The sequence below is a fragment of the Phocoena sinus genome, chromosome 13 (assembly GCF_008692025.1).
Source record: "Phocoena sinus isolate mPhoSin1 chromosome 13, mPhoSin1.pri, whole genome shotgun sequence".
Classification (NCBI taxonomy): domain Eukaryota; kingdom Metazoa; phylum Chordata; class Mammalia; order Artiodactyla; family Phocoenidae; genus Phocoena; species Phocoena sinus.
The window spans coordinates 20,363,611-20,378,274 of record NC_045775.1 but is presented as its reverse complement, the minus strand read 5'-3'; the positions used below and the strand labels follow the sequence as shown (position 1 = coordinate 20,378,274).

At 39.8% G+C, this 14,664-nt stretch overlaps 1 protein-coding gene across 2 annotated transcripts in view; it reads right to left on the bottom strand.

Moving 5' to 3' along the window:
- Positions 1 to 2,373: 2,373 nt before the first annotated feature.
- The window catches only part of RAB10 (RAB10, member RAS oncogene family), an 83,250-nt gene continuing 70,959 nt past the window's right edge, over positions 2,374 to 14,664 (bottom strand). Inside the window, exon 6 of one of the 2 annotated variants that reach the window (XM_032652392.1) lies at positions 2,374 to 4,276. In XM_032652392.1, the coding sequence (XP_032508283.1) occupies positions 4,244 to 4,276 (33 nt within the window). In that variant the 3' untranslated portion in view covers positions 2,374 to 4,243. Of the gene's footprint in view, positions 4,277 to 10,926; positions 13,447 to 14,664 lie in introns of those variants that run through there. The other variant, XM_032652391.1, reaches the window with a different exon arrangement.

Below are 14,664 nucleotides of genomic sequence, written 5' to 3'. Positions count from 1 at the left end.
TTAAGCTTCAGAATCCTTTAAAAATGACTTTATTCAAATTGTTTTCTAAAAAAGAGATTTTGTGCTACTTGTTTTTCATACCATTCAGAACCACACTTGCCTGAATAAACATTTCAGATGGCCTTGGTATCATCTGGGCCCAAGCGACAGCAAATAACCAAGCAAAACTGTAGAAATTGTCCAATGTCTTTTCTGTGAATCAAGTCAACGAATTAGCTGAGGCTCCTACAGCTTTGCTTTTGTTGCTGAGACAGACTGTCCAATAATTCCACTGATATTCCAATCTGAGCAATAAGACAAATAGATCAATGGAAGAGAATAGAGAGCCCAGAAGTAGACACAGGCAAATATAGTCAGCTGATCTTTGACAAATGAGCAAAGGCAATTAAATGGTAAAATAAAGAATAGTCTTTTCAAAAAATGGGGCTGGAACAACAGGACATCCACATGCAAAAAAGAGAGAGAGAGAGAGAGAATATAGACCCAGACCTTACACCCTTCACAAAAATTAATTCAAAATAGCCCATAGACCTAAATGTAAAATACAGAACTATAGAACTCATAGAAGATAACATAGGAAAAAACCTAAGTGACCTTATGTTGGGCGATAACTTTTTAGATGCAACACCAAAAGCGTGATCCACGCTTTTGAAAAGAAAAAACTGGTAGGTTGGATTTCATTAAAATTAAAACCTCTGCTCTGCCTATCTGAGCAATAGAGTCTGGATAATATTCATGGGTCTGAAAGATGTGAGCTTCCTTCTCCAGACTTAAGATCTGACGTTTTGAAGATGGCAACACAACACGGTTGATATTTTTATAACCGGGCAAGTTGACTTACTACAAATCACAGATTTACCCTTACCACTTGCTTTGCTGCTGTTTTCACCAGTCTTCTTGCCACCAACCAGCCATCAGGGATGGAAGACGGCAACTGAGAGCCCTGGGCTTACTGTCAAGCTAAGAAGCTTCCAGAACTTGTGGGAGAGCTCCCACTCAGTCACTCACATAGTGACTGAACAGTTGGTAGGAATGCCTTCTGGGGAAGTTGGATTCTTGACCATGTATGTGAGGGTTTATTTCTGGGCTCTCTATCCTGTTACATGGGTCTATATGTCTGTCTTTATGCCAAGACCATATTGCTTTGGGGTTTTGTTTTTGTCTTTTACTGAGGTATAATTGACATATAACATTATTAGTTGCAGGTGTATAACATAATGATTCAATATTTGTATACACTATGACATGATCGCCACAATAAGTATCGTTAACATCCATCACCATACATAGTTACCTATTTTTTTTCTTGTGATGAAGACTTTTAAAGTCTAGTCTCTTAGCAACTTTCAAATATACAATACAGTATTTTTAACTGTAGTCACTCTGCGGCACATCAACAAAATGAAAATGCAACCTACCAAACGGGAAAAAACATTTGCAAATCATGTGTCTGAAAACCCCAAACAACCCAATTTAAAAACCGGCAGAGGATCTGAATATATATTTTTCCAAAGAACACACTACAAATGGCCAACAGGTACATGAAAACATGTTCAACATCACTCGTCATCAGGGAAATACAAATCAAAACCACAGTGAGCTATCCCCTCACACCTGTTAGAACTGCTGTTGTAAAAAAGATAAAAAATAACAAGTGTTGGCAAGGATGTGGAGAAAAGAGAACCCCCCGGGCACTGTTGGTGAGAATGTAACTTGGTGCGGTCACTGTGAAAAACAGTATGAAGGTCCCTCAAAATATTTAAAATAGAACTACCATATGATTCAGCAATTCCACATATGGGTATTTATCTGAAAGAAAAAAAACACTGGAAAAGATATCTATGCCCCCATGTTCGTTACAACATTATTTACAATAGTCAAGACATGGAAACAACCGAAGTGTCCATCGATGGACAAAGAAAATGTGAACTATGTATGTATATATATATATATATATATATATATATATATATATATATATATGATAGACATATACACATACATACACAATGGCATATTATTCAACCACAAAAAAAGAAGGAAATCCTGCCATTTTCAACAACATGGAGGGTATTATGCTAATTGAAAAATACCATATGATCTCACTTATATGTGGAATCTAAAACAAACAAACAAAAAACAAATGAAAAAACGAGCTCATAGATACAGAGAACACATTGGTGGTTACCAGAGGCAGGGGGTTGGGGGGTGGAGTGAAATGAGTGAAGATGGTCAAAAGGTACAAACTTCCAGTTATAAAATAAGTCCAGGGGGTGTAATGTACAGCATCGTGACTGTGGTTAATAACACTGTACTGTATATTTGAAAGTTGCTAAGAGAGTAGATCTTAAAAATTTTTTTTTTTTTTTTTTTGCGGTACGCGGGCCTCTCACTGCTGGGGCCTCTCCCATTGCGGAGCACAGGCTCCGGACGCGCAGGCTCAGCGGCCATGGCTCACGGGCCCAGCAGCTCCGCGGCATGTGGGGTCCTCCCGGACCGGGGCACGAAGCCGCGTACCCTGCAGCGGCAGGCGGACTCTCAACCACTGCGCCACCAGGGAAGCCCTTAAAAATTCTTATCACAAGGAAAAGAAAATCTGTAAATGTGTCTGGTGATGGGTGTTAACTAGACTTATCGTAGTGATTGTTTTGCAATATATACATACATTGAATCATTATTTTGTACACCTGAAATGAATATGTTATATGTCAATTATACCTTCATTGAAAAAACAGTATGTTGTTTAATTTTCATATATTTGTAAAATTTCCAGTTTCTCTTCTATTATTGATTTCTAGTTTCATTGTGGTCAGAAAAGATACTTTTAAATATTTCAATCTTTTAAAATTTATTGAGACTCGTTTCATATAATGCTATTTTATAAATGACCAGAGTCTATTCTATTTGCTTTTTATGTGAGCACTTATTATTACAATATTATGGGAATTTAAATTTTAATAAAAGACATTTAATCAGTTCTAAAAAACGGACTTGTAAACTCTAGTCAGTTGTGTATAACATACCTCTATGTGGTGCAGGGTCAAGTCCCATACTCAGATGATATTATAGTATACACACGTCTCATATTATTTTCTAAAGTACTGCTCTATTTTTACAACAGATATCAAGGAGTGAAAGTGGCCCTCCACTAGGGCATGGACTTCCAGGGAAGGTAAGTGCCCAGGTATGGGCATCAGACCAATATGGGAATGGGCCTGAGTTTTTCTTTCTGCTGGTATGATTCTGACAAGTTACATAATTTGCTGAGCTTGTATTTATCCACTTGCCAAATGCGGACAACAACACATACCTCTTGGAGTACGTATCCTAACTCAGGATTAGGTGAAATCAGATTAGCACAGGAAACTCTACTCAATACTCTGTAATGGCCTATATGGGAAAAGAATCTAAAAAAGAGTGGATATATGTATATGTATAACTGATTCACTTTGCTGTACACTTGAAACTAACACAGCATTGTAAATAAACTATACTCCATTTAAAAAAAAAAAAGGAAGATGAAGAGGACACTGGCTCTGAGACTGAGGAGAGCAAGTGAGGGAGGGAAAGAGCAGTGTCCTGGGATCCAAGTGAAGGAGGTGTTTCAGGAAGGAGTGAGATTAATGAGTCAACATCTCAGATTCAGCACCGCTCTGACCTCGGCAAGAGCTTTCCTGATGGGGTGATGGGAATGCAGCCCTGACTTCATTGAGCAGAGAGGAGAAGGAGCAGGGGCATCTCTGGACATCTGTAAATTAAAGCCCTGCAATATGATTTCTAAGTGACCTGTTTGTCCCTCAGTTGTCCTTGCTTTCTTGAGAGTTTTGCTATGCATTTAAAATTACATTTATCCTGTATTTCTAGGTGTCTGCTGTATTGCCTGGTTCAAAGCACATACGTGAAGCTTCATCAACTCTCGTTTATGCGTTCATTCACTCACTCCTTTAACATGATTTACTGGGCACCTTCTATGTGCCAGGAACACTTAGGCACTGGAGATCCAGTGGCAAACCAGGCAGATTTTATCCCTGCTCTCAGACAGCCTGGTCCCTAGCCTGGTCCCTTTCCTCACTCTTTTCACATGCTCCATCAGCTCTGTAACATCCATCACCTATCAATATTATTTCTCCCACTTGCGTTTCTGGAGACCACGTCCTCCGGGTCCACTCGAGATCGGTTGCTTCCTAGGCCAGCAGCACCGCCCTGCAGGGTCTCAGGTCTCCCTCTTTCCTGGTGTACTTTTTCATTTTGCTAGAATATATCCTCCAATAGATTCCTGAGGAGGCGAGTAAGGGAAGGAAACATTTACCTCTTTGCATATTTGAATACATCATTTCACATTTAACAGGTAATTTGAATGAGTCTAGAATTCTACATAGAATATCCTTTTCACTCAGAATTGTTTTCGAGGTCTCAGTATTACTTTAGGAACATTTAAATCATTCAGGTCCTTGATTCTTTTGCATGTGACCTGTTTTTTTTTTTTTTTAATTATCTTTGGAATTCTGAAATGTCATGATGACATTCCTGGGTGCAGGTAATTTTTTGTTTTTCATGCTAGGTCTTTTCAATCTGGAGACTAAAATCCCTCAATTCTAGGAAGTTTTCTTATATTCTCTCTTCGATAACCACCTTCCTTCAGCTTTCTTCTCTATTTTCTTTCTCTAGACCTCCAACTAATCAAATTTTGGCTTTTAGATTGGCCTTCTAAATTTCTTATCATTTCCTCCTGTTTTCCATTTCTCACTCTTTTTTGTGTGTGTTTTACTTTCAGGAAGATTTCCTTGACTTTTATCTTCTAATTCTCTTGAAACTTTTATTTCAGTTGACAGTTTTTATTTTAGAGAATTCTATCTCATTCTTTCTTTTTTTATGACATCCTAATCTTGCTTTTTGGATACAATATCATCTCATATCCAAGAATATTAATGAAAGTGAGTTTGGGATTTTTCTTTGATTTTCTGCATTTTTTTCCCCTTTGTTTCCTTTTTCTGTTTTCTGTTTGTTGTTTTCTTCTCTCATTTATGTTAATGTGAAGAACTGAATATCTGATTGAATGCAAATATCTGTTAAGTCTGAGGGTCAGGAACGTGGATCTTTATTAATTTGTCTATACGTTTCTGTGTTTAAATGATCTCACATATATATTCTAGGTAGATTGGAAACTTCATGTATATTCATCTATCTTGATGACTGGAGACCTTCAACATAGAATAATCTGCAACGACACTAACTTGTAGTTGGTGAATCTCCAGTATTTGTGAGTCTTTTCTTTTGGGACAGATTTTCCAGAGAGGACATTCCAAATCTTTGGCCTGGCAATGTGTGTCTGGCTGCCAAAATTCTGGGAAAGGGAGGGGAGAAGGAAGGAAGGAATCTGAGGAGCTCATCGTTCAAGATGCAGATATTGGGACTTCCCTGGTGGCACAGTGGTTAAGAATCCGCCTGCCAATGCAGGGGACACAGGTTCGAGCCCTGGTCTGGGAAGATCCCACATGCCACGGAGCAACTAAGCCCGTGCGCCACGACTACTGAGCCTGCGTTCTAGAGCCCGCGAGCCACAACTACTGAGCCCGTGAGCCACGACTACTAAAGCCCCTGCGTGCCTCAAGCCCGTGCTCCGCAACAAGAGAAACCACTGCAGTGAGAAGCCCGCGCACCTCAATGAAGAACAGCTCCCGCTCGCCGCAACTAGAGAAAGCACACATGCAACAATAAAGAGGCAATGCAGCCAATAAATAAATAAATAAACTAAAAAAAAAAAAAAAAACGCAACGCAGATATTCACTGAACTCCTGGTGTTCGACCCTCTGACTCACCTCCACCTTTCCCCATGCCCTGTGTCCTCGTCTGGAGGTTCTGTCATTCCATTTCTGCAAATAATAAGCCTCCAGCAAGAGTGGCAGCACTCCTCAGCAAGAGGTGGGCGGGGACACCTGGGGATGCCATTATTTCTTACACAGACTTTCTACCCATCCCCATTTTTAACCCATCACCACATGTTTATCTTCTCCATGGTCCCTGGTACCGCTAAACTCTGGAACTCGTGGGATTCAGGGTGAATCTGCTCACTTTTTATTGGCATCCACCTTTGAAAACACTTAGGTTGTAACTTCTGCTCTAGAATAGTTAGTTCTGTTTTCTGTTTCCCACTTTTTAAAGACCTAGGTCAATATTTGCATAAATAATTTTTTTTATTCTTACAGATGTTTCTTGCCTTTTTTTATTTGGTTTTTGTAGGATTGATTATACTTTGTAAATTCCTTTACTCCCATCTTATTGGAGGTTGGGAGAGAGAATTTAATTTTGTGTGGCTGTGTTTACCGTAAATTCTTGATGACGGATCTCAGACTGATGGGCTCTGGAGAAGTTTCCGGTGCACAATGAAGAAATGCAGTTCCCAGGAATGGTCACAAGGTGGCTCAATGGCTCTATTTAATTTATAATTTCTCCATAGCCATCCCTGCCAACTCGCAAGAGTTAAGAGTACTTTGAGTCTTGGTTAATCCGGCAGAGGGGAACCACAGAATCAGAGAATATTTACATTGGACTGAGTCTCCGAGGGCTTCCTAGCCCACCTCCTCCAAGGCAACGGAGATCCACGGAGTCATCCAGCTTATCCTGTGTCTGGAGGTAGTCGCAGAAATAGATTGGGCTTGAATTTTAAGGTTCTTTTATGGTTATATTTGAAGTTGCCTTTAAATTGGAATACAAATGTGAATGCATGAAAGTCGGGGTGGGAACAAGGAGGCCAGAGAAAGATGGAGAAGGCTGTCACTGGTTCACTGATCACACATCCTGAGCTCCTGCCGCTTGGATGGCAGTGCGCTAATTACTGTGAAGACACAAAGGAGATGAGACAGGGTCCCTGCCCACCAGAGCTTACAGCCTGGTAAGGAGATGAGCCAACAGAAGACAATTAACCACAACCAAGGAAGTCTGCAATACATGCCCAGTGGGAATGTAGCTCAAAAGTGCTACAGAATGGATGGAGAAGGCCAAGGTCACTTCCCTGCTCAGGAGTAGGGAATATCCTTGCTGGTGGGACTTGGGCTGGCCTTGGAAGAACAGTGTAGATCAGCCCTTCTCAAATTGGAATGTGCATAACAAGCATCACCTACGGCTCTTGTTTCAAGATACGATTCTAATTCAGTACAGCCGTGTGTGTGTGTGTGTGTGTGTGTGTGTGCGCGCGCGCGCGCGCGCCCGCGCCTGGCATTGAGATTTTGCATTTCTAACAAGCTCCCAGGTGATTCCAATGTGGCTGACCTAAAGACCACACTTTGAGTAGCAAGAGTGTAGGCACTGGTTTATGAACTTGGCTGCACGTGGCAATCACACAGAAAGTCAAACAAGAAAACCACTAACAGTCTCACCCTAGAGATCCTGTGTTAATTGGCCTGAGGTGCAACCTTAACATTGGTATTTTTAAAAGCACTTCCCAGATATTCTAACGTGCAGTAAAGTCTGAGCATCACTGACACCAGGGGCATTTATCATTCATTTTGTCCACCCAGCACCTGAATCTCCGACCCTTAGTCAGAGCCCACCCCCACTTTTGAAGCTGAAAACAAGAGATACTCCCTTTCCCTCACTTGCCTGGAATTTGGGCTCCACCAACCAACCCAGACTTTGCAGCGAAAGCTACTGAAAACAAAGAAACAGAGGCTGAAAAATATAGACTTAGCAAAGATTTTGCATTGGTGGCAGCTATATTGTTTCAGTGCCAATTCTTTTTTTTTTTTTTTTTAATATTTATTTGGCTGCGAGGGATCTTTTAGTTGCGGCATGCAGGCTTTTAGTTGGGGCGTGCGGGATCTAGTTCCCTGACCAGGGGTCAAACCCGTGCCCCCTGCATTGGGAGCGTGGAGTCTTAACCACGGGAACACCAGGGAAGTCCCTATTTCAGTGACAATTCTTGGGGCCTGATGCTCAGCAGCAGGGACTGTAGCACCTTAGCAGACCAATTCTGCTAAGCTTGATTTTGAGCATTGGTCTTGGCTGCAAAGCCTCTCAGACTGGTTCTATAGTCCTGAAAATTGTGATATCATTTAAATACACACACACACAGCACCCTTTATGGTTAAATATAATACAAACTTTAAAACCCACATAGGACAAATGTGTAGATTAATGTATTGCTATAAAGCAAACACCCTTGTAAACAACATCCATGTCATAAGATAGGATTTTGCTATCCCCAAAACCCTTCATGTCCCCCTACAATGTATAACTCCTCCCTCCCCAAGAATACCCCTCCCTGACTTTTAATCATTTTCTTAATTTTTTTTTTTTTTGCGGTTCGCGGGCCTCTCACTGTTGTGGCCTCTCCCGCTGCAGAGCACAGGCTCCTGACGCGCAGGCTCAGCGGCCATGGCTCACGGGCCCAACCGCTCTGCAGCATGTGGGATCTTCCCGGACCGGGGCACGAAGCCGCCGTCCCCTGCATCGGCAGGCGGACTCTCAACCACTGCGCCACCAGGGAAGCCCCTTAAAATTCTTTATATTATTTCTGTACTTCCCTAAACACATTAAGGTTTAGTTTTGCCTTTCTTTTTTTTCCTTTCCATCTTTTGTTAATTTACAATCTCTCTCTCCATTGGAACTTAATTGTTGAAGAGACTGGATCAGTTATCCTGTAAAATTTACCAGTCTGGATTTTGTTGACTGATGTAGTTTAATATATTCCTCTGTCCTTAGATTTGCTGTAAAATTGGTAGTTGGATCTAGGTAAGTTTGACCTGAGGTTTGATCTTTTTTTTTTTTTTTTGGCATGGCCTCAGCATAGAAAGTATTGTGTTCTTTGTCAGAAGATACATAAAATGTCTGGATTTCTCTGAACTTGCACTGGAGACATTTCCACTTTGTACTTCAATGACAATTAATGTTAGAAGTTCCTGAATTTTTTGCTACAGATTTTTTCCTAAGCAACTGTTATTCTCCCTTTGACTAGATGCAACAGGAACACACCACCTCTTTTTATCTTGGTGCTGGAAGTTTCAGACCTAAATTCGATGTCCCAGCAAAACATTCTGACTTGGAGCACTCACATCCCCTACGTGACTCTTGATCTTAGGGAGTCACACTGATCTCAAATCCACCTACGAAGTTGGCATGAACTTTGCTCCCCGCCCCTGTATTTTGACTTATTTCACTACTATTATTCACTGCTGTGGTGATTATTAAGTAGCGAAAGTCCCCCTCAAAGTACATAGCCTCAGACAGCCAATTAAGAGAATCGTGAAAAGCAACTTCATCATCATTTACTTCTAGCCAAGAGATGGTGAGAAGTAGGAGGAAACAAAATTAACAAGATGGTAAGGGGTAATATAGGTTTCAAGAAAAAAAGTAGTAAACTGTGCTAAGTACTTTTCAAGGGCATTGTTCTTTGTTCGAGGTACCAAGGTTAGGCTAAACGGCTACGTTAACTCGATAAGCTAAGGTTACCCTCCAGCGTTCTTTCTGTTGGCTCTGGCACGTTTGTTTTATTGCCCCCATTATAATCAGTATAACCAAACCTTAGGACCTTATCCTGAGAAACTGTGATATGGAGAAGGTGAAAATAGACTGAGCACTGGCTTGGTTTCGAAATCCAACTCCAGCACCAACTGGCAGTGCAACCTGAAGCACATTACTTCACCCCGAGACAGTTTACTTCGTACAAATGGTACTACTTCACCAGGCCGTTGACGACATAACCCAAAGAACAGTGCCACAAGTACCTAATCCACTTCCTAGTAGGCAAGAGACAGTCTTTCTCTTTCACATACTCCCCTGTATATTAAGCCTTCCCTCTGCCATCATTTTAGTCTGGTCTTATTCAAATCGCAATAATTCAGCAACCTTCTGTCTGATCTCTAGAACGCTTGTTTCTCCTCTTCCAACCCACCTAGACTCGCCTTCCTCAAACACACTGCTCTCACCACTCTGCAGGGCTCACCAGGACTCCTATTGCCTATCACATTGTCCAGCTGGACTTACAGTCTGCCACACAAGCAAAGCTTGTTTCTAACGAGCTCGTGGTCTCTTCTTAACCTCCCCTTAGCCCTAGCCATTCAATCCACATACCTGAGGACCAATTCATGTCCCTCCCTCCTCTCTCAAACACCACCCCAACTACTCTCACCAACTGAACTTGCTCTTCTATTAACACAGCACTTAAATCTGAATCACAACTATTTGGCTCTTGTATATGTTTACCTGATCACTAATTCCTTTTGCTTTCTAAACTAGGTCATAAATGTAAGGGCAGAGGCCATGGTCTGTTTTCCTATACCAATCTTAAAGGCAGAAATCATAGGCCCCACCCGAGACACAAAACTCCGTGTTGATGGGAGTGAACGGGGAAGCATTAGCATCACTCTAGGTGATCCTTATAAAAACTGCACTATGAGAAAACCTCTATATATCCTTACAGCAGAGATAATCTTGTCAACAAGTATTTATCTTTATTTATTGACTAATAAGGCCTTAATACAGGATCAAACATTTCTTTCATCAATACTACATATAAAAAAAAGCCAAAGTTGTTTTTTATGGTTCACAAAAAAGGGAGGAAACACTTTACATTTTTCAGATAAGAGGACAGTCACTGCTAAAACAAGGATTCCTCCTCCAGTATGGCAGCCTTACCTTGGTGCCCCGGGTATCAGCTGACTTCAGTTGTAGTTGGCCTCTGGCACATTCTAGCAAGTGTTAGCTGGGGATGGACTACAGTTGTGCACCTGATGCCAGGATGATTCTGCTTTTAAAATGCAGTTGCTTCCAGAGATAGCCCTTGAAATTGCCTTCCCAGCATTCCCCAGTTGAAAAAGTTATTCTCCTTCTACTTCTGCTCCTCTAATATCCAGTTTGCTATTCTGCACTATTTTCAGAAGGAATCCTCCATCTTAAACTCCATAAATAAATGAAAACCAAGCCACGCAGTTGGAAATCAAGTTTTGTTTTTATATGAACAGAAGTAGACCATCTAGAAATATTTCAGTTTATTTAAATTGTTAAGTAGAATATGAAACCGAATTTGTAGCTAGTACCAGAGAATGGACTTAACTGTTTGGTGTTGAATGAGAACGGCTTCTACACAGGATCCCAAGAGACTTACAGAAAAGGGGGCAAAGCCCTATTATTAAGCAAATAAAACTCATGTTTCAAACAGGTTATACAAAAATTGATTTATACTCCATTTCCCTTTTTTTGATATTTAGAAAGTGCAGATTTAACAAAAGGTAGCCATATCCTTTCTATGTACAATGCCAATTATAAGTATGCAAACAACAAAACTGTCAGTCTGTTACCCAAAAATCCCAGTGTTTAGCTCTCAAACCTTAAGTCACTGAACTGAGTAAGGATTAAAAGAGGGTTAAAAATAAAAAAAGCTACTGCCACATTCCAGATAAAGGAAAGCAACAAACACATTAAAATTAATCTAACAACAGTAGGTTTAACCTAAAACTTTTTGAGAAGCTTAACATCATGTCATTATTATTTTTAATGGAAAATTAAGGATTATTTGGCAATGCTGCTTTTACTAGTAGTAAACAATGATAAAGTGAGGCAAAAAACCTAACAACCACCACCAGTGAGGCATATAAAATCACTTTTAGGGCACTATCTGAAAATTCATGGATGTTCATAGCAGATACGTCCCTATGTTGTTTATGTGAGCCAAGAGGTCATTAAAATGCTATCCACGACACAAAAAGACTTTTCAATGGAAGCTGCTGTCCTAAACTCAGCCTCTGCTAGAAATGAATCATGCTATTCACAATTATTTCAACAAAGGTATCATCTTAGGATGCTAGCAGCATAGCAAACTTAACTTACCCGATCCTAATGATAAGCAATGAGGCAAAATTAGAAAAATGAAGTGAAAAAATGACAGGGTGAGAGAGAGCTACAGTATCTTATCTTCACATGAAAAGCCTTTGTTGTCCTTTTTCCAAATCCATGGGAATACAAGTTTTCCAAAGGGATGTGAAGATAGGACTTAAAATTAATAATATTCTAAAGTACTTCTAAATCTTAAGGTAAAGACAACTTAACACTGAAAGAATGTTCTTCGAAGGCCAAATCTCAATATATTTGGCAAACATGTTAATAAATTTCACTCCTCCTTCCCACCTTTTTGAAACAACCTTGACTGGGCTACCAAACTGCTAGAGGAGTTGCCAAAATGGAGACTATTCAAATTTAGGTTAAGAGATTTATTCTAGGAAAGTGAATAGGCTATACACCTAATTAGAAAGACAAACCACAACACCCTCCAAACACTAGTGCATGCAATTAACTCTTCCATTTCATAAACTCAGTGGAGAGACAGGAAGGGAACAAAAAGGGAAAGAGAAGAGGAACATGAAGTCGAACAGCAAATGAAGGAATCTGGGACAGAAGCTTTAGGGGAGAGAGAAAATGAGGGGAGGACACAGTTAACTGACATTCGATAACAGGCAGTTAGAATTTATCTTTCAGTTTACTTAGCAAGTTAAATCAGTGCTTTATGTTAAACTCGACAAGCCTGCTAGTTTACCCCTTTCATTTTTAAATAAATCATACCACAGGGTGGTGGGGGAGAAGCAAATAAAGCAGCATGCAGGAAGAGACACAAGGAAAAAGTGGCCAAGGAAAAGAACCGGTGGCAAGAATAGTTTTAATTATAAAGGCCACTTAAAATGAGACTCCACAAACCAAAGCTATCATTTCTGCATTATCCTTTGTCCTCAATTAACTACTTTGAAAATTACAGCCAAGCAGACCACAAACATTATAATGCTTTATGTTTCGATGATATGTCTCCTGCACATGCTTCCACCAAAACAAAAAAAGGAAAAACCAAAGAAGTTCCTTTCCACATAAGGCACAGGACAAAATTAACCCCATTTACATACACAAGGCGAAAATGAGTGTTTTCCTGGCTTTTGTTTCTTTTGCTATCACATGTCTATAGATTATAGGGACTCAAGCACATTATCCATGACAGAAAATTCCACTGTTGTACAAAATAAAATTGTTAATTCTAACTTTTATTCTTATACAATTTGCAGAATAGAGTTGAAATGATTGCTATAGGTTTTAATGTTGATAAGAACTGGACTATAATACAACTGAAATGCAGTGGTGAGCTGAGCAAGTACATTTAAAAATGAACTCACAGACATGATTTTTCTATACATTTTTTTGTTTGAAGAAAATTATAAAGTCAGCAAGCAGTCACAGATGAAAGAACAAATAAAACAGGTGGACTAGGAGTTAAAAGATGAGGAACAAAAATATCTGTTGAAGAGTTAAAAATGGACAGAGTGGTTTATTTTGCAGCAGGAAGAGAAAACAGGGTGGTGGATGGCAACTGATGGAACAGGAGAGCGTTCAGCAACATTTGCTCTTCCAGCCTGTCACGCCTCCTCCACTGCTGATATCTACGTTTTCACTGTTGGGCTCTTTTACAGGGGTCTGGAACAAACACACAAGGAAAGCAACCCGTGAAAAAACACTGCCGTGGATAAATCAAGATTTAACAGCAATATCCTCATAAATGTTAATTTATGTAACAGTGCAATTACAGTCACATGAGATAGGTTTTCTCTCCCATGCAAAGTAAAGAAATGGAAGTTCTGTTTTTGATCTTCATTTTGCCTTTTTCTTCCAAGTTGTGAAATGTCTTGAGGCCCCCTGGCTTTCCTTTGTAGAACTTCTGAAATCTTCTCTGCCCTAACTCTTGTGAAGAGAGGTATATTATCTCCTGGCCTGACCCCTGAGTATTTAGTACTTAAAAAGCATCATCAAGCATATGTATAAAACCAATGTTGGATCATGTCTAACTTCAGAGAAGTGAAACAGCCCTTTTCTGTTTAGTTTTACTTGCCTTTTGAGATTGGAGCTTCTATTTCCATAGCATTGCTTTAAAAAGGCAATTTTAACCATGATACATTAACATTAAGTGGAGGGAATAGGGTGGGGCAGAATGCAAAGTTGTATAATTCATGTTAAAAATGGATACAGAAAAAAATCAAAATGAGAGACACCAAAATGTTAACAGTAGTAACCCTTAGGTGGTGGGTTTATGAATTATTTTATTTTCCTCTTTGTATAATCCTGTATTACCCCAACATCCTAAATATTACTTGTATAATCAGAAGAATATACTGTTTTAAGTGGATAGCCTATACTATATGTATGAAAGCGGAATTCATTTTAGGGATAGCATACCTACAGCAAAGTATACAAATCTTAACTGTGCTTGATGGATTTTTAATATATGCTGTGAAACCACCAGATCAAAATATAGAACATATATAATATGCCCCCAGAAGGCTCCCTTGTGTCCCTTTCCAGTCAGTACTACCCTCCTAAAGGTAACCAATACTCTGATTTCTACCACCACAGTTTTTTCTGTTTTTGACCTTCATACACATGGAACCATATTTTATGTGTTCTTTTGTATCTGATTTCTTTTTCCTTTTACTCAGTGTCAGCCTATGCAATTTATCCTGTGTGATTTGTCCATGCTGTTGTGTAAGTGTTCATCATGAATGGAATTTTAGAAGCTAGGATGTAAGTGGGAGCTTATTTTCTCATGGAAACAATATAAAGTTAAGGTAGCTCAAGGGGAAAGAACTAAAATAATTTCTAAAACTCACATAGCCCAAGAGAGGCCTGCTTAATTCTTAC